We start from the raw sequence: 19,948 nt of genomic DNA, 5'->3' as shown, positions 1-19,948 counted from the left end.
TGGTTATGATCGAGCCTGTACTTTTAGTGTTAGTCATCAAACTTGAGGAGTCATTATCTCTCTTAGAGATCCGATGAAAGAAACAAAATTACTTGTAGCCTTTTTTTTCAATGTTGTATTTTAATATTATCTAAAGGTGCTCTTCGGTCACCATTGGCTCCGGCGTCCTCCTCTAACTGGACAACTTCCAAGTCAACCTCATTTCAATTTTCGTTTTGTTTTTAAGCCTATTGGCTGACATTGCCACATTGGCATTAAGACTTAATAAAATTATTCACATATGCCTACTTTCTTTAGTCGGTCACTGATAACTAACAGTTGAAAGAGAACCGAACTTTTAAGGTTCTCTGCCCAGAGTGTTGTTTCAAGTTGCATTCATTCAAATAGTGTTTCATTAGAAACTTAATGTGAAAACTGAATTTCCTTGAGGATATTTGAAGGCATAAATAAATTGCCATTACTGTTCATGACCGATATGTATATTTATTAGCCTACAGGATGTCTTTAAGTGGTAATGATTTTTTTTTTGACCTGTTAATAGCAACTTTATCATTATTTGGTTGCTACTTATCTTCATCCGCTGAATGCATATGCTTGTTCATCATTTAATTTGCTTTCATGATAAATTCATGTTTGTCATGTCGTTGATGGACTTAATGTATCTCAGAGTTAGTTTACAACTTTTTACCACATTCAAAATTTTGTCGATGCAGACACTAGGATATTTTTAATTCTATAATTTTGATGTTCTTGGAGAAAATGGGGATACAAGTCATTTGTCTTTGATTTATTCCATAAGTGGCCGGTTTTGAAGTTCATTGAGGCAAAATATATTCATGAGCATCTGCATTGCATCTATTCTTTTCTCTTTTTTGCTTTTTAATATGTTTGGTGGCCTTAATGTAATTCATTCTTTTCAAGTGGTTGATTTACCAATTAAATTAAACAACATAGTTCAACTTTTTCTCACAGGTTATGAACTTCTGTTTAGTTACTATTCAACCATGTATGTGGTTAGTTTTGAATTAACTAAATTATTTTTATTAATTGCTGGATAATTTGATGAACTGTCTAGTAGGTCATAGCTGGTGGTTCTGCTGAGTTTGCTGGGCTAAAACACAACGATGTCATAATTCAATTCGGTGGCAGAAAAGTTCCAAGTTTCTTGGAGGTATAATGTTGTTCCCTTCTTTTCATTTGCAGTAGTTCTTACCTCTAATGTCAGAAAGGCAAAGAGTTGGGCTAAAATTTTAAAAATTGCTTATAGTAGTTTCTATATGCTGAAAATTTCAACTACTAGACATCTGGCCGCTCTACCAGTTGATTGGTAAACCAGGTCAAGCTATTCTGTGTTTTTATATGCCCATGCCTCATCGTTACTAGGTAGGCTATATATCTTAGGAACATAGAAAATGTATAAATTTTGGAAGACACTTGTTCTAATATGTGTGTTCGTTTGTCTTTTTTATATGATCCCTAGGACATAAACGTCCCTTCATTACATTTGCATTAGCAATTTGGTCATGTTAAAGGGTAATTTTTGACCGGTTTGATAACTATATTGGTGCCAGTCTTAGTCATAGTTTGATGGAACTGCAAAGTACTGGGTTTTCTTTTTTCTTCGAGACTGCCTAGGTTCACCCACTCAATCCCTCTTATTATTTGGATCAGATTGGGTAGACATTTTCCTCAAGGTTATGAGAAAATATACATGTAAAAAGTATCCAAATTGGTAGTCCAGGCTATGGCTTAAGGGAATTCAGATCCGAGATCAGCCCTGCCAGGCCTGGCTTTTTTTATCAGGTCTAATTGATGCTATTACTAGATGTTTATTGGGTTTTTGTTTTGGACCTTAATGGTAGCCTATGTGCTACTCTGCCAAGAACCCTCCTATTCTTCTAGTTAATCAATACAATGTAGCATTCAAGTAAACGTACTGAGATATATACATGCATACACACAAATACTATCAACACTAACAAGGAGAAAACATGCATACAATAAGAAATGCAATATCCTATTGGTATTAATAGCTTTTTCTTTTGTTATTCAAATTGTCTTTAGCTATTTCATGACATGTGGAAGCATGTGGGAGAATCAGTGGAGTTAGTTGTGATAAGAGCGAGTGCTGATGTTCCTTTGCATCTTACCATGGTGGTGGAGGAGGCCACATCAGATAAATTATACAGGTATCTGATGTTTATTTATGTAAACCGGAAACATTATTTTATTCATGGAGCTGCTTATGTGTCTCATTTAATTTTATTTTCCTTTTTCGTGATGATTTACCTTCGTTCTCAATGTCTTAAATGTTCACATTTTCAGCTGGCCATTTTGGGAGGTATGATGACATTCGAGAAGAGTAACATCTAAGGGTTGCAGGTAATGGGAATATAATATAATGGTGCTTGGACTTCATAACATGCACTGACTTTTATGTTTCTATTCTGCTATCATTATCACAATTTGTTTGTTGTTAAACCTGATTCTCAATACTCATACTAGACAAAGAAGGGTGATTTATTTTATATAAATTTCAAAGGCGTTAGATGTCCATGGGATTGGCTTTTTCCATTTTCCTATCCCATTAAGTACCTTGTTACATCTAGTGGTAGCATACATTAAATCTTGTTTTTGCTCTGTTCGTAAACTTTGTAGCCTCTGCCTTTAGTCCAATTGTTGTCCTTCAGAGTCATACTATCAGTATATTATGAAGATGCAACTAATTTTCCATGATTTAGAAGTTATTTAAAATATATGACCTGAGAGAGAGTAAGTAAATTGTTGGCTCTACATATGAACGGAGGAAATAATCTTCCTAGAGCAGCTGTAATACAAATAAAATTTGCTTATTGTTAACTTGACACATTGGGATATTCAAATAAAGGCAAATTTGAAAAACTAAAGTTAATTCATTCTTGATTATAAAAGAACACTTATTTTGAACCAGAATAAAAATATCAAAATATCACTTATTAATTATTATGGACTGAAGGGAGTAAGTGGCAATACGAATTTCATGACGTGTAAATGGCAAAAACCATCAACTATAGTAAGGAGGTAAGATTCATTTTCCAATCTCCAGAAATTTTCATAAAGCACTATCTTTTAGTAGTAATTAGCCATCTATAGATACCATTTGCTATATTACGGATTATAAATACCTTTTCTGCGGGTATAAAATGTATTTGATGTATTTAAGCTATTGTATTCATGAATACAGTAGCAAAAATAGGCGTGAATCAGGGAAGTAGCTAATCAGTTGTTGTATTCGAGTATATTCGACTGTATTCACGGAGTGAAACGTGGGATTACAGCTGGACAAATTATTGTATTTGACTGTATTCGACTGTATTCACGGCGTAAAATAGGGGATTACACTGTTTTTAAAACGGAAAGTGAATCAATTAACATAATAGACTCATAATATAACTCAACAAACTCAATTATAACACACACATTTTGTATTTTCAGTTATAAAAAAGATTTTCAACCGAAAAATGCACCAAAAACAAAGCAATCTTCAGAGAAATTATATAATACATCTGAATATATAAATTATATTAATTAAAAAAAATATATGAATACATTCATGGCATATAGCGAGACAGTGAATACAATGAAATACATAGAATACAACGGGATACATTGAAATACAATGGAAAAAAAAGGCAGTGAATACAATGAAATATATGAAATACTACGACATACATTGAATTACAATGAAAAATAAGATAATGAATACGATGAAATACATGAAAATACAGCGTGATACGTTAAAAATACATTGAAATATATTAACAGAAAAACAAGTTGCTCAGCCCCAAAATCCGTATCAACTCTGTCTTGAGAATTAGTTTTGGAGGATACATCTCAGTTCCTCAAGCAAATGCATCACTTCTGTGTGGTACTTGTAGTACTCAACATGTTTTCTGAAATTTATATGCTCTCCCAATTCGTTCAGGTTATCCACCAAGTTTCTTGTGGTGCTGTTCATGTTCAAATTTGGCTATGCCAGGAAACTATCATATGTTGGCAGGCTTCAAGTGATCAATTCTGTCATATTTTCTATCCACAATTTTTGGGGCACTGTGTTCATTCTCCCACAGAGTGTAGTGAAAGAGGAAGATCTCCCTAGTAGCTTAGGCTAAAGTTTGCTTGCCAAAAAGCAGTGGGGGTTTGAATGTTAAAAGGTGTAAGGAGTGGAATTAAGGCTTTAGTTGGGAAGTTGCTTTGGCAGCTTATTGTGAAAAAAGACAACTTATGGGTGAAATGGGTACATGGACTATATATAAAAACAGATTCAAGTATCTGGGCTCATACTGCCCCCCACGACAGTAGCTGGTATTGGAGGAAGTTAAAACTATTTGAAGCAGGAAATGCATACTTGGTTTCAGCAAGACCAGTACATTTTAAGCCACTCAGGCAGGACATTACTCAATTACAAAGAGTTTACCTGACCATTATTGGAACTCGCAGGAAACTAGAAACTGCTGACCTTATTTGGAATGCAATTGCCCAGCCTAAACACAGATTTATTACCTGGCTGGCTTATCAGAAAAGGTTGCTAACGACGGAGAGACTACAACAGTTACACATCCGGGTCAATGATATCAACTGCTGTATGTGTAATGATCAGGTTGATGAGACTGCCCAACACCTGTTAATGGAATGTAGTTGGTCAAAAGAAGTGCGAGTTACAGTAATGCAATGGGCTGGTGTTAAATTTTCTGGAGGAGATGTGCCCTTAGTTCTAAGGAGTATCAAAAAGGATAAATGGAAGCAATTCAAGAAGGAAGTAGTTGCCGCTATTCTGGTAGCAGTCATCTACCATACGACACCTGGAAAGCTAGGAACTGGAAAATTGTTAGAGGAACTAATGTAAATACTGAGGTTACAGTTGTACAGATTAAAAAAGAAGTAATAGATAGGCTGGAAGTTAAGGAACTCAAAGAAAGCACGAAAATGTACAGGTTTTTTTGCAGGCAATAGCTGTATAGTTCAGACATGCTGAGGCCATTGTGAAGCTCACAGTTTATTGTAAGGAGGTGCTCTTTAGTTTCTAACTGTTTGATGATATTAATGGTAATTCATAATGTTACCAAAAAAAAAAGTGCAATATAATAAGAATTTGACAGGAAAACTACATATTTACTAAGAAACATGCGAAATGCATCTGGCATCTCAATATAGATCATCTCAATTATGGCATAAATATCTCGACCTTCAATGTAAAACAGAAACAAATACTGCAGGAAAATTAAGTCATCAACAAACACTTCTTATACAGACCGTCAAACATCTAAGTGGATTTTATTACCAAATCATAGAATCCACAATATTAACTTATATTAGAGGAATAACATTGATCCAATATTTCCTCTTACTTTAAGAAAGCTCCACAAGCATCTGTCCAGTGGGCATACAACTTCGCAGCGGCAGACAGACTCCACGTGAAATTGAAGAAGAACTACACTGTGATATTTGAAGCAGCTTGAAAAGCTCGGATGAAGCACTCTGGAGGTTGGCCACCACTCAACTGGTACTTGCCATTTAACTGCCGAATATAACTGCTTAGTATTCTAATTCATGGATTAACATATCGAAAGTGCTCATGGCACAATGTGATAAGTTGTGTGGCATACCACAAAATGTGGAACCCCTGATATATTAGATGAGTACTGCTGAAGCTCTTCATTCACCTTCACATACCAAAAAATAGCAGCATTTACTTGAGATAGTATAAAATTTTGATATATCTTGCTGCTGAGTAGTGAATAGGTGTTGAGAATTAGGTAACACGTTATATGAATGACATGGTCCATCATGGAGCAGAACAAGGAAAGACTAGCCAATACTGCCAAGTAAAGATAGTATTGAGCTTGGCTATGTGAGAAGTGCTATATAGTTGAACATGTCGTTAGCTGTTTCTGAAGCAGAAACTACCTGTCCCTCTCGCTCACAAACCTTCCGAGAGAAAGGAAAGAGCAAGAAAAAAAGTGGGCAGACTCTCCGGGTTGACTATTGAACAAAAGCTGCGAAACATACCTCCTTTAGCCCATTGTTTGGATCCTCAAGGAAGTCAGCTGCTCCTTCTACACCAACCTTTCTTGCAGCTTCTACAAGAAATTCCCTTCAAGAAATTATACATCACCATATTTAGTATATTTAACATCTGATTGTGTTCATAGAGCATAAAAATAAGCAGAAAAGGTTGTTGATAGTGATGCATCACTGTAATGATTAATAATTATCATAGTTGTAGTCAACACTGACGACGTTGGACTATCTGAAGCAAAGTTTTCAATATTTAGTGGTGTCCTTGCAAAAGCACGTGACCAAAGAATTGCAACGTTACTCTCCTCAAACCTGACCTCCCCACTAACACCCAGGTATTCCAAAAAGAAAAGAAGGAGAAATAAGAGAAAAACAAAGAAATCGATTCTGTCCATTAGGAAAATTGCATGAGCTGGTAATCACTGGAAAAAGCTCATCAGTGACTTTTATTCGCTTGTAAGCTTTATGCTTAGCTAAATATCAGTGTTGGTCATTGAGCCAAGGGGATTATAAAAGGAAGAAACTTAAAAATCGCTACTCCTGAGTCACTAACAACAAGCAGGACGAAAATCCTATAGGAAGGAAAAAGTTAAAAAATTGAATTTTGTTACTGGATAACAGAAGTATGCTAATGCAACAAACCTTACGCTGTCGGGAAGAAAGGTACTAACCTGTCACCTATATACCTTCCCTGTGTGAAATAGCCAAGAAAAATCTCCTCAGCAAGATTATTTTGCTTGTCAAGCCCCTGTTGTCCTGCGAAATATAGAAGTCTGTGGCTGTCCAAACTACTTCCTCTGCATACCCAAATAAACCAACCATTTTTTATAACACAAAAGTCTTTTGCACTTCACAGCATTGAGTAAATAAGACACAGACTAATCAGACTTACGTAAGTCCTGACATGTTATATTCCAGCCCAAGGCCCTTAAAAACCTGCACGATTTTGAAAAGATTACAATAAGGCGATTCACTCCACAGGCAACTTTTCAAGACATATTGTTTGGGCAATAAGAGAAAAGAAGAAAATATGAACCTCTGTCATTCTTGAAGTCATCTGTTCAGAGCGAGGCCCAAACTTACTTCTGTAGTAATCTTTCTTGTTAACCCCTTCTTTAGGCGCAGAAGGGTTGAGGAGATAGGGATGCCATCTAATCTGCAAAACAGAATTTTGCCAGTAAAAATAAAGGAACCAGTTGAAATGGAAGCACAGATAAGAAGCAAACGGCACCTCAAAATCATACTGCTCATTGGCTAACGCTATTGCTTTATCAAGGTTTCTTTTCCCCACAAAGCACCAGGGACAGACAGTATCTGAACTGATATCAATTCGAATAAATTTCTTCGCACTGTTGGTGGCCATTGATCGACGCAAGAACCTAATTTCATACATTCAGAAAAAGGTCATTTTAACTAACCTCATATCGTTCTTCAGTCATACAGAATAAATCATCTAGAATAAAGTGCAGATGCGTTTAGGTTCTCACCTCCCAATCTGTCCTACCTTATATCACAAAAAGAATTTGGAAGACAGTGCAGCTCGTGATCACATGATGATCCATTGTCAAGTTCAAGAAATGAAATCACATTCCTAGATATTTATCTTCTTCAGATTTACTTAACGAACTATGCAACAGAGGAAAAAGTTTCTCACTCTCTAATAGAATGGGTCAATCTAGCCTTCTGGTGAGCGCACTGCACCCATTTATTTGGTTCGGACCTCGACAATTCTACATATGCGCATGAGTAAAAAAAATTGATATATGTGATAGACCGTCTGCGTTCTGATTCCACTAACTCCAAATTTCGCTGCCTCCATTTCAAATTATTGGATGTCTATGGTATAAAGCATGAACTTGACTGCTAATAATGGTTTTACACGTCCAAGACCAGAAAATTAGAATTGGCTTTATCCCTATGTTGAACTTTAAATGATTCTTGTTATAATCGTGGTGTTCGAGTCAGTTTGTGCGTACCTCGACTTATTCCACGAGTACCTGATATCTCCCACCTAGGGAACTTTAAATCATTCTATCTCAATGTTCTTTAATCTTCAATTATATGTTCTATAATATGAAATTAGACGATATTTGAAAATTATAGGAAGGAGAAAAAATAAATATGAATATTTCAAGAACCCCAATTCATATCACCCAAGAAATTGGTATCTTCAAAAAAAAATCTGAAGTTCCCAGATTAATGAACTAATCCACCTAAAAGTTAACATATATCCAGAAAAAGAAACTGCTAGAACATATACTCAAAGCTTCAGTTTCATGAGTATTACACTTCTTGAACCAAAGCATAACTAAATCAAAATTTGATAAGCTGGAAAATAAAGAGAGGCCAATTTCAGAAATCCGGCGAAGCAAAGTGTTTCTAAATTCTAACAGACACATATATGGAAAGTAACAAATGGGAAATTGTCAAATTAACAGTTAATCAGAAAGCTTACCTCGTGGAAATTGGGAATTTCGGACAACTTGACGAAAGCATATAAATTACGTACTAATCTTTTGGTCCGAAACTAAAATCACGTCTTCTCCTTATGTTATTGTTCTTTAGATGTTTTTCTTTCTTTTTTTGAAAAAATATTTTGTAGTTGGTCAACTCTATTAAAATACTACAGTCTTGATGTGGACCGTGTGAAAATAATTATAGGAAATTTAAAGTCTACGCTATGTACCTAGACGGTCTCCGGAGTTATGTGAAGTGTGAACCACGTTTAATGATCATCAGTTTTTTAAAGTAATTTAAACCAATATCATAGTAATAAGAGGGTGTTTGGCTAAGCTTATAAGCTGGTCAAACTGGCTTATAAACACTTTTTGGCTTATCTACGCGTTTGGTAAAATTAAAAGTGCTTACAAGTTAAGTGCTTATTAGCCAAAAATAAGCCAAAAGTCATAAGTTGGTCTCCCCCAACTTATCAAATTTCAGCTTATAAGCACTTTAGGTTTGACCAAAATATTTATTATTCTATCCCTAAAATACTTCTTTTTAGAATAAAACTCTTCGTATACCCAGTTCTTCAGCTGCTTATTATTAATTTCAGCACTTTTATCCAAACACGTAACTGCTTATTTTTTAAATCAGCTTCAGCACTTAAAAGTGCTTTTCAGCACCTAATGCTTATCAGCTACTCTAAATCAGCTAAGCCAAACGGGCTCTAAATAAACTTAAATAAGAAGGTAATTTTTCCATTGACTGCTATTAATTTCCTTGGTCAATATAAACCAAACAAATAAGTAAATTCTATAAAAGTTTTACACATCCCCTTTCCTTATTCATCATGCGATTCAAAGTCAAAAGCAACAAAATGGTTCTCCCTTCGGTCCAAAATATGTGATTTTTTTGGATGTTTTCACACAGATTAAGAAATTCACCTTTTAACATTGATTAGCAATGGAATCGACCATATTAACCTTTACTATCTCACATAAACACTCCTAACACATATTCTAACACTATTTACTCCAAGGACAATGTAGGAAAAAAATAATTAATTCATTCTTGAAATCTGGAAAAATCACTTATTTTGGACCACAAGAAAAAGGCGATACCGGCTGTGATCACACGCTGGACACAAATCCGTCATTCTTATGCTTCAGCTTAAACGGGACAAAAGTCCAAAAAATCACTTATTTTGGACCGGAGGGAGTATTAGATTATTTTTCAGATATAACATATGTTTTTTTAAGGGAGCTTTAGAGCAATGATAAAGTTGTCTTCTATGTGTAGGTTCTCTACATCATACTTTGGGTTATGATTTTTTTTTCGGACCCTGCGTGAATGCGAGATACCTTGTGCATCGGGTTATCTTCTTGTTTTTTAATCATATGTTTTTTCAAACCGAACTAAAAAGTTGAATATAGCGTCAAGGCAGAGATAAAGTCTGGATAAACACTATCATCCCCAAACCCTATTAAATAAAATTATATGTTGTTATTGTTGTTACTAAAAAGTACAATATCACATAAAATTAAATGAAAGACATATCAAAATTTTGATCAAATAAATGAAATATCCTCGTATATATGAAAGTTGATTTGCAGTTAAAGTAAAAGGTCTAGAAAAATCGGTTGGAGCAAAACGGTCGGGCAGGAATCAGCACTGGTGCCTGCCCCTCTCTTCATCCCATTTTCTTTGGAGCTGAAACTGCAACCTTAAATTCTTCAAATTTCCCGGAAATATTTCAACCCATTTATATATCCTTATCCATTTCATTTAAGTTCTTCAACTTACATTTTCTGGTCAAAGTTTGAGACTTGGAATAATTCTATTTGCAAAAATAGCAGCAAAAGATCATTTCTTTAGTGTTGTGTAATTCATCAGGTTAACTTTTCTTCTTGATAAGTTAAATTAAATGGATATTGATGAAATATTTGGGGAGTCTCGGCGGCCCGTGAGTCTACCAAACAAGAGTGCAATTTACGTTTGGGGTTACAACCATTCTGGGCAAACGGGTCGGAGGGACAAAGAGAGGAGCTTGAGGATACCAAAGCAGCTTCCGCCGGAGCTATTTGGATGCCCAGCTGGTGGGAATTCTCGTTGGTTGGATATTGCTTGTGGTCGTGAACACACTGCTGCTGTCGCCTCTGATGGATCGCTCTTTACCTGGGGTTTGACTTTTTTTGCCTTTATTTCTGTCATTTTAAACATCCATGTTTAATTTTGTTTGTTATAGTTGCTTTTCTTGATTGATAACTACAAAATTTGCCAAAGTTTTGGTCTTTTCTAGCCAAGTACCTTTTTTGTGTGTGAGAATCACAACTTCGAATGTCCGCATATTTCTGTTTTTTCTTGACATAAATTGAGTGGGATCAAGAAAGGGAAACATAGTCTTTAGTTTGATCAGGCTAACATTGGTCTGATGACATAGGAGCAGGCAAGCAATAAATAAATTTATGGATCAAAATTGGGTTTAGAACATGGTGTACCGCAAGAATATGTGAAATACGGGATGTAAAACCACCTTTTTTTTCTTCTGTTTCGTTTGTGGTCTTTCTTCATCCCACAAACTAAAGCTTTTCTGAAAAGCTGGAGCAGAGAGTGTTTTATCGGTGGTATTTGTGTGGATTACCTGGATATCACATTGAAAGAATATCCACGTCTGGGTTGAAAGAAACTTGATGATAGTGAATCTTCTATTGGCTTCTTCCTAACGAATGATGAACTCTCATGTAAACCATGGTATCATTTCATTTTTCATGAACATGGTTTAATCCCCCTCGGCTGGTCAGCCATTTTCTTTAAATTGTGCCTTTCAAACTCATTGCCCTATTCTTGCTGATAACATGAGGCATTGCACTATTCTGTTGGTCATTTACTGCCTCTCTAATTGATCTTGCAAGGATTTCGTGTATTTTCTACTCAAATAAATTTCCTTGCTTTAACAATTGTTTTATATTCCTTTATGCAAAGAGGTATACTGCAAGGAAGATATCACCACTTAATGTTTTTTAAGTTGATATTGTACAGTTCAGTTTACTTGTCAAGTTTTCGTCTTTGGAAGAACCTGCACTTCTATTTATTAGACAAGTGATTTCCTGATCCTGCTTTTGTTTGCGAGGAATTTGCTTTCCTGTAGGAGAGTGGTATTGACTTCTCATTGCCACATGAAATAATTTATAGAACGCTCCTAATTTTTATACTTTCAAACAGGGGCTAACGAATTTGGTCAGCTGGGTGATGGAACTGAAAGTGCTAGGAAGCACCCCAAGAAAGTGAAGCTATTACAATCTGAATTTGTTATTAGCATTTCATGTGGAGCACATTGCACTGCTGCTATTGCAGAACCACGTGAAAATGATGGTACTATGTCAACTCGGAGACTTTGGGTGTGGGGACAGAACCAGGTCAGTCTCACAAAACCTTCAGATTCAACAGTTACCTTGTTTATTTGAGGTCACAATTCTTTTGCCCATATTATTCTGTGCAGGGATCCAACTATCCACGACTCTTTTGGGGTGCCTTTGCTCCTTCTACGGTATCAACTCTGTCCTGAGAATTTTCTTTGGAGGATATTTCTCTGATTCTCTTGCAAATGTATCACTTCTGTGTGGTACCAGTGGGGCTTAACCATTTATCTAGTTGCATTTATGTTACGACAGCAGTTTTATTTTTTCCTGAAGTATATATCCGATCTACGCCTAAGCTTTTTCTTTTTTGTTAAGAAGTTGCTGGCCATCTAAAAGCAGGGTTTTTTTTTTGGGTTGAGGCTTAGGTTTGATCAAGTTTTAAATAATCATTTTTTGTGTTAATGTGGGATTATACTGGGTTGTTGTTGTTGTTGTTGTGTTAATGTGCTAGCAGATTTACATTTGATATTTTGCAATAAGATTTATTGGTTATTACGTGCAAAATAGTTATCATGTATGCACCATATGCATGTATAACTTGTATCTTTGGTTATTACATGCAAGTGATTTAATTCAGGGTCTCCTTATACAAGAAGCGACTTGGCATCACAACGTGCAACAAATCTTATGAAATTTATATGCTCTTCCATTTCGTTCAGGTTATCCGCCAAGTTTCTTGTGGTGCTGTTCATGTTGTGGCTTTATCAGAAGAAGGCTTGCTGCAAGCTTGGGGTAATTTGCACTTTCTTGATTCACCTGTATGCCATTCTATGCTTAATATATCCTCCTGATAATTTTGATGAAGTCGTTGCATAAGTGTATGGATCCGTGTTTGTGATCTATATTTTTCATGTGTACCTTCTCTATCAGGTTACACAGCAATAGAGTTAAAAAACATATTGTGTCATGTATTAATGAAAATTTTGTCACTGCTCTGGTAAAGCAGGCTATAATGAATATGGTCAGCTTGGGAGAGGTGTTACATCTGAAGGCCTTCAAGGCCCTCGTGTAATTAATGGATATGCTAAATTTCTCGAGGAAGCCCCTGAACTTGTGAAGATTACCCAAGTGTCATGCGGGGAGTACCATACTGCGGCTATATCAGAGAAAGGCGAGGTGTAAGTGTTCATTGGACCTTTCTTGATGGAGATAAGTTTTGATGCTAAGCATGAGAATTGTGGTTATCCGCATGGCACAAATGGAGGTGGATGTCAGGGAAAATGAACCATAAAGATACACACTACTTGATTTGCATGATTTGTTTTGCCCATTTTTGAAACTTCTCTTATTTTCTTTTGAATCATCGAAAGCCTGGTCGCTGCTGAAAAATTACATTTGCAAAATTTCTCATGACTTCTGGTCTCAATTACAGGATTTGTTAGATAGTATTCCTAGAAACTACCGCATCCATAAACACACACACACACGTACATTAAAAGAAGATACATAGAGGCTTAGAGCAGAGGGACATCCCCCACAGTAGAACAACTACAAGTTGAATAGCTGTAGAAGATTAGAGTTTAGTTATTTCCATTTCCAATTTAAGAAGGAATCTTTATCACAAAGCTCTTTGAGATAAGAAATTTCCTTCCAAGGACCCCTTATAATAGTATACTATCATTTGCTTATGCCATAGTAAAAGCAACGTTCTCTTCCTTGCTTGTTCTTTCCTATGTTGGTACGAATTTATGGTAAAAATTGAACTTGTTTACCGCAAATTGAACTATTTTTGTGTTATGGTAAAACCCCACCCTGCGCCAACGAACATACCGTGGTGACAAAACTCCCAACCACTTCCAAAGATGTGATCTTAGAGCTCGCTTACACTAAGTATACCATCAGTGGAACTTTGCTTTCTGGTTGGGAGGTGTCTCTGTCACTTGGTAAATGCTCTTGCCACTAGTGCAGCCTTGCTTGTCACGGTAAAATTGAACTTTCTGAGTCATTGTGGGTCTGAGTTAGTCATTGACCCTTCATCAAATGAATAAGAACCATCACTACATGTATCTTCATGATGATCTGCCATCTCTCTGTTGTACCGCTCATTAACCTTTTTGGACTTAACGACCCAACGGGCTTGTGGACTAAAGCTGATAAAATTGTTCCAAGGCTCTTTTTCTTTGTTTGATTTCTTATATTTCATTGGAATCTTTGCTTTCATTTAGTGCCTCTTTTATAGTGAAGAATCAAAAGCTGTGTCAAGAAATTCATTGGACTAATGAATTTCTGTTCTCCAAATTGGAAACTGCATTACCTGGTCTGCTTCTCGGATTGACCATTTGACTCTTGGCTTTCACTTTTTTCTGCTCTATCTTTCATCTCTTGAAGTATCATACAACTTAGTGATGGTTGTGTTTCACTCATCAACAGCTGCTATAGATCATGTGATTGATACTCTTTTCTGCTCCCCCGTCCATTTCGTATGATTTTGATGCTCGCAGACTTATCTTACTGTCATTTTGACTAACTACAGCTATACGTGGGGATTGGGAAGCATGGGACAACTTGGGCATTGTTCCCTTCAGTCAGGTGACAAGGAACTTTTACCTAGGCGTGTAGTTGCCCTTGATGGCATAGTTATAAAAGAAGTTTCATGTGGTGGTGTTCACAGCTGTGCTGTAACTGCGAAAGGGGCTCTTTATGCTTGGGGTGGAGGTCAGGCTGGGCAATTGGGAGTTGGGCCCCTAAATGGATTCTTTTCGTGCAAACTCAATGAATCTGAGATGATGCTCCGAAATATACCAGTTTTGGTCGTTCCAGATGGTGTGCAACTTGTTGCTTGTGGGCATTCACACACGCTTATTTCTGCTAAAGATGGACGAATACATGGATGGGGTTACAATTGCTACGGTCAAGCGGCTAATGAGAAGTCAACATATGCCTGGTATCCGTCACCAGTTGATTGGTATGATTCGTGAGAGCCTATTGCTTAATTATAGACCTTGAAAATCTTTTGATACAATGTCATTTCTTATTCGAGCATCGGTTTTGTTCAGCTGTGTTGGGGAAGTCCGGAAATTGGCTGCTGGTGGTGGACATTCTGCAGTGTTGACAGATGCATGTTCGCTGAAGGAGCTGTGCGAGTTTCAGCTTGCAGAAACTGTGAATCTATCCAACGCTTTGGAGGTTGAGGATATTGCCTCGAGAACAGGAGCTGATGCTTTAGCACGACTTTGTGAAAGACTGAGGTAGAAATGCTAGTGAAGCATAGATACTTCTAATTACTGTCGAAATGCTTCTATTCAAAGCAGTTGTTGGCACTTTAATGTTTAAAATCCTGCCTTGTTATAAAGTTTCCTGGCCTCCACTCTTCCTCTTTTACGGCCATGTTCTTTTTCCTCCTTATTTATGCTGCATCATTGTCTCAACTCTTTTTACCACAATTACTGAGTCAACTCCAAGAAAGTTGGGCTCGGCTATCTGATTTTTCATTGTCGTAACTTTTTTCATCTCTTTGTTTGCATTTACAGGGAGCATTACTACAATGATGACGAGTTTGGCGTGTGAAGTCATTGACGGTGTCAAAGTAATATCACGAACTCCCCAATTGGGGTTGAGTCTTGAATTCATGTAATTCAATAGTGAGAACCCATTATTTCTTCATCACATGTATTCTCTCTTCGTAGTATGGTGCTTCATTATTAAGTTGGCAGGTTCTAATTGGAAATAAAATGTACAGTATATGGTAATAAACGTGTACATTTGACCAAACTCTAAATAAGTTAAGAAGTTCGAGAAAGTTCCATCTTCAGTTCGCCCCTCTTTCCCTAACAGGCTTATATTATTATAGGAGAGAACAAGGTTACATAGAAGAGACTGAACGCGCGCAGTTGCAGTCCCCATAAAGTCCGATAGTAATGACATTAAAGTAAAGGGGGGAGGGGTCTCAAAAATGATAACATCGTGGGGAGAAATCCAAAATAGCCATATTCACAAGTGATCATTTAAACGAAAACACTGTTCAAAATTCGGAAAATACTCCAGCATAATATACTGGAGTTCCAGCATAAGTATACTGGAACTCCAGCATAAGTATACTAGAACTCCGGCATAATATACTAGAGTTCCGGTATAATATACCGGTCCAGTATAATGTGCTTGAAGTTCATACACAGGTGCTCCAATCTCCAGTATATTATGCCGGAACTTTCCGCGTGTTGGAGTTCCAGCATAATATGCTGGAAGTTCATACACAGGTGCATCGATCTCCAGTATATCATGCTGGACCGGTCCCTGTTGCAGCAAAATAGTGGCTATTTTTCAATAACTTTACAAACGCTGGCTATTTTTGAACGACCAGTCCGAAAATTGACTAGCTCGTGCTATTTTTACGACACCATGATGTAGTGTGCTAGCTTGTCTTTGCCAAAATGCGCCAGTGCGCTCCTATTTCCTTTAGTCCACTACGTTAGTGCGAAGGGATGCTCCAGTTGCCATCTCAGGACTATGTTAAAGGGTAAAGTAATTGCTAGTTTTCCTTAATGATAAATTTGAATCAATAGATCCTTGCGGTCTGGTCCTTCCAAGGATCATGTGCATAATGAAAGTTTAGTGCATCAGGCTGCCCTTTTTTGTTCTAATTGGAATTAGCTTTTTGGATTATAAAAATTTTATGTTTGGTCTTTTTCAGATAACGGGAGTACTTTTGAATGGAAATTATTTGTTGGTTTTAATACTTTGGCACTTTGGAAGCTAGCAAGCAATATCTTATTAGCAAAATTAGTGTTCAACCTGGATCTTTTACTTTTATTATATTTTTGTGCAAATACGGGTTTTATATGCTAATAACATTAATAAATTATGCTCAATCTGTAACGCCTTTTGCCACTGTTGTGACGACTTCAAATTTAAGCTCGGCCAATCTTTTCAACATGCCAAAAAGAGCTGAAAATTGGATTGTCTAAGGAGATGAGAAAAATGAAAGTATGCTGGTTTCTCAATCACTTCTTTTCTTTTTGTTCCTCGGACTAGGTCCCTATTTTAATTACTTGAGGACCTATTGAGGTTAATTTTTACCCGACAGAGATGTAAAAACAATTGCCAAAATTAGACAAACTTAGATATCATTTGTATTATAAATAGAATTGTATTTATGGTGAGTGTATATTTAGAGAGATTCTAGGGTTCATTGCTTGGTGGCTAAGTCACCCTCTCCCTATAAATAGAGGGTTCTATTCCATTGTAATTCATCTCATATCAATAAGAATTCTCTCTCTACTTTTCTCGGCAATACTCTTCTTCTTCATTTATTGTTTTATAACACGTTATCAGCACAAGACTCTATCCAATTGAGTAGAAACGTTGGGATTGAATATAACGATTGTCAATTGTTCCATGAACTTCCTTCATGATTAAATTCTGGATTTAAGGTAAGTATCTTACTTTATTTTTCTCTTTTAAATTCTTGACATTCTATAATTTGATTTTAAATACAAGCAAAGACGATAAATTTTGATTATAACTCTAATAGAATTTGTAAGAAATTATAACCACCCGAAGTAGTAAAATTTCTATGTCTTGCCATGATCAAAGTCATGTATGATCGCGAGCACAAGAATTGAAAACCCGTCCCATTGAATTTGCTCCATTCTCATTCCCTTAGGAGAATGTGATAGCAATATGCAATAAGTGTGAAAGAAGACAAAATTATTACCGTAAAGGTATCAATGGATGTGGACGTGGTAATAGACGAAATTATAGTCGTCATTATCGTGGTAATGAGAATAATAAGGATTCTCAAAATAAACCTTCACTCTATGAAGTTAATGTTTGTCATCGATTTGACATAAGATTTCATAAAGCACATATAGATGATTATGGTCTATTCATGATGTGAATGTAACAACATCTGATTTATGAATACATATTCATTCTTGAAGAATATGAACATGCTAGTGGTAGTGAATATACCACACTCACCTCTAGAATAAGGTTTGAGGGGAAATAAGAAAATAATGTCATTATTATGGCATGAATGGTCATTGGTCACATACCTATTGTACGCTAAACTATTTTGGCGATGTGATTATTAAAAGACAACAGTAATGCAAGAAACAGATCTTGCATATAATTTTGACCATAACCATAATGGTATAACTTTCTCTTTAAAAGAGATATTCACCATATGGATGTTGATGAATATGTGGTAGTACAAAATTAATTGAGAGCTCTAGAAGAGCCAATTATACTATTTTGGAGAAAATTGATTATCAATAAGACGTTGTGTTGTAGTAAGTCTCAAGTCATACTGAGACTATAAATAAAGGAAAGATTTAATATCTTCTATTACTACAACTTGTAGTGAGGTAGTATGTATGTGAAAAGCTACCCGCTTTATTCTCCAGTTTGTACTACACAAATAAAAGAATACCACAATAAAGTGGATATTTATTGATATAAAAACCCATATCATAATAAACTTGGAGTTTACTGATAATAGCACACGTCATGGTGTAAATCTGAAGTTTATCAATATTGATAATTTATTCAGTTGGCATAATTGGTTTACCCGTATCAATTTAAGTATGATAAGCAAAAATAAAAGAGAACTCACATGAGTAAATATTAAAGAACTAGAAAGTTCTTTACGAATTCTCTTACGTTGCTTGTTCTCATTAATTAATTGACCAACTAAAATTGGGCTTGAATCCCATGAATGCTGGAAATATCAAAGGTGAATGGGCCATTCATCTGCCATGTATACCACATAAGATACATCTATGAGATGGCTACATGTGCGATTATTATTAACCCGCAACATGACATTTGCGAGGTAACTTGCTCAATAATTTTTAGAGCATAATTTCCAAATTTTTTATTCAAGATAGTTCATCTTGATAAGTTGGTTTACATCACGGTTGGTTTAGAAAGATGATTTATTGAGTGCCTCCACTTAATAGCTAAATAATTGCTTATGAGAACAAAGTTATATATATATCAGTTTGATATACGTTATATACGAAAGTATATTATTTTCTCACCTCACGAGTGGTTCAGAGTCAGGAACCAAATAATTCCATCTTATTATTATTGATGTGCGATGTATATTTTGATTAACCCATAACGTACAAAGATGGATTTTCAAAACCGAGGAAGCAAGTTAGTTTTTCTAACATGACGAGGAGAGATGATAAACATTTGAGAAAAAGTTACGTGGAATGAATTATCATTTGTACATCTAGATCCTCCAATAAAATAATATGAACTTGAAGTTCATAAAAAGGATAATTCATTTGCAATATATTGCAAAGCATGCCAGACGAATTTGCTGACCCAAAGAAAGTAACTATATTCTCATTGCAAATGCTCATATTAAGTCCTAGAAGGACATAGTCTATGGTACGCTTAAAGCATATAGACAAATCGGTTTAAAATAAACTTCTTGATAAAGAAGATGAGCAAATGATCAAAATGATCATAATAAGGAGGCAAGTAATCTAGGAGATCACATGACATAACACTTTATAAAGTCTCATGAGAGATTCAAGTACCTGAAAATATGAATGAAGAGATCTCTATGTCATATCTTTATGAAAATAAAGCTGGAATCGATATAAAATATTCGTCGACGACATCTATGATATCGCTAAATATATATGAGGATCTTAAGTGTGGAGAAACAATTTCGAATAGAATTGGTTTCATATGAAAGACATGTAGTTTTGAACATGTAGTTTGATGTTCGGCCAAAAATGCATATATTTACCAATTGTTATATCATATTCTAGTACTTTTAATCGTCTTTTGAGTGTTAATTATAGTACTTTGTGCTTGAGATTATATTTTAATTGTGTAGGAATAAAGCGGTGTGTAGATGAAGAGATTTGGAGCAAAATTAAATAAAACGCGGAAGAAAAAGAAAGAAAATTAAATGAATAAAAAAAGGGGGGACACCCTTTGGTTTTTGTCCCCCCAATTTGAAGACAAGAAAAAGGGATATATAATTGAATTCCATTTAGAATGCAATATATGGATGAAAGTGACGCAGCAAAGCAAGAACGTGCAAACTTACTGGTTTCAGCGCCAGGGCT

General features: G+C 35.8%; 2 protein-coding genes and 1 long non-coding RNA gene across 3 annotated transcripts; 2 read left to right on the top strand and 1 right to left on the bottom strand.

Annotated features, from left to right (window-relative positions):
* Positions 1–999: 999 nt before the first annotated feature.
* On the top strand, positions 1,000–2,610 carry LOC109219296. The gene is made up of 3 exons (XR_002066917.1): positions 1,000–1,171; positions 2,065–2,189; positions 2,326–2,610. It is a non-coding gene; the product is annotated as an uncharacterized LOC109219296 (long non-coding RNA).
* Positions 2,611–5,177: 2,567 nt separating this feature from the next.
* Positions 5,178–8,670, bottom strand: LOC109219300 (uncharacterized protein YwbO). The gene is made up of 8 exons (XM_019383731.1): positions 8,513–8,670; positions 7,289–7,436; positions 7,094–7,213; positions 6,950–6,993; positions 6,729–6,854; positions 6,049–6,133; positions 5,646–5,702; positions 5,178–5,557 (listed from the first exon to the last, which is right to left on the bottom strand). Exons 1-8 carry the CDS (start codon positions 8,551–8,553, stop codon positions 5,471–5,473), a joined length of 708 nt encoding a protein of 235 aa, XP_019239276.1. The 5' UTR covers positions 8,554–8,670; the 3' UTR covers positions 5,178–5,470.
* Positions 8,671–10,097: 1,427 nt separating this feature from the next.
* LOC109219298 (ultraviolet-B receptor UVR8) lies at positions 10,098–15,669 on the top strand. The gene is made up of 8 exons (XM_019383730.1): positions 10,098–10,679; positions 11,722–11,915; positions 11,999–12,046; positions 12,578–12,650; positions 12,865–13,036; positions 14,392–14,823; positions 14,915–15,106; positions 15,389–15,669. The coding sequence occupies exons 1-8, from the start codon at positions 10,424–10,426 to the stop codon at positions 15,423–15,425; spliced, it is 1,404 nt and encodes a 467-aa protein (XP_019239275.1). The 5' UTR covers positions 10,098–10,423; the 3' UTR covers positions 15,426–15,669.
* The last annotated feature ends 4,279 nt before the right edge of the window (positions 15,670–19,948 follow it).

This window comes from Nicotiana attenuata, unplaced genomic scaffold (assembly GCF_001879085.1).
Source record: "Nicotiana attenuata strain UT unplaced genomic scaffold, NIATTr2, whole genome shotgun sequence".
NCBI classification, from domain to species: domain Eukaryota; kingdom Viridiplantae; phylum Streptophyta; class Magnoliopsida; order Solanales; family Solanaceae; genus Nicotiana; species Nicotiana attenuata.
Note: the sequence above shows the minus strand (reverse complement) of the source record. Positions and strands in the feature narration are given on the sequence as shown.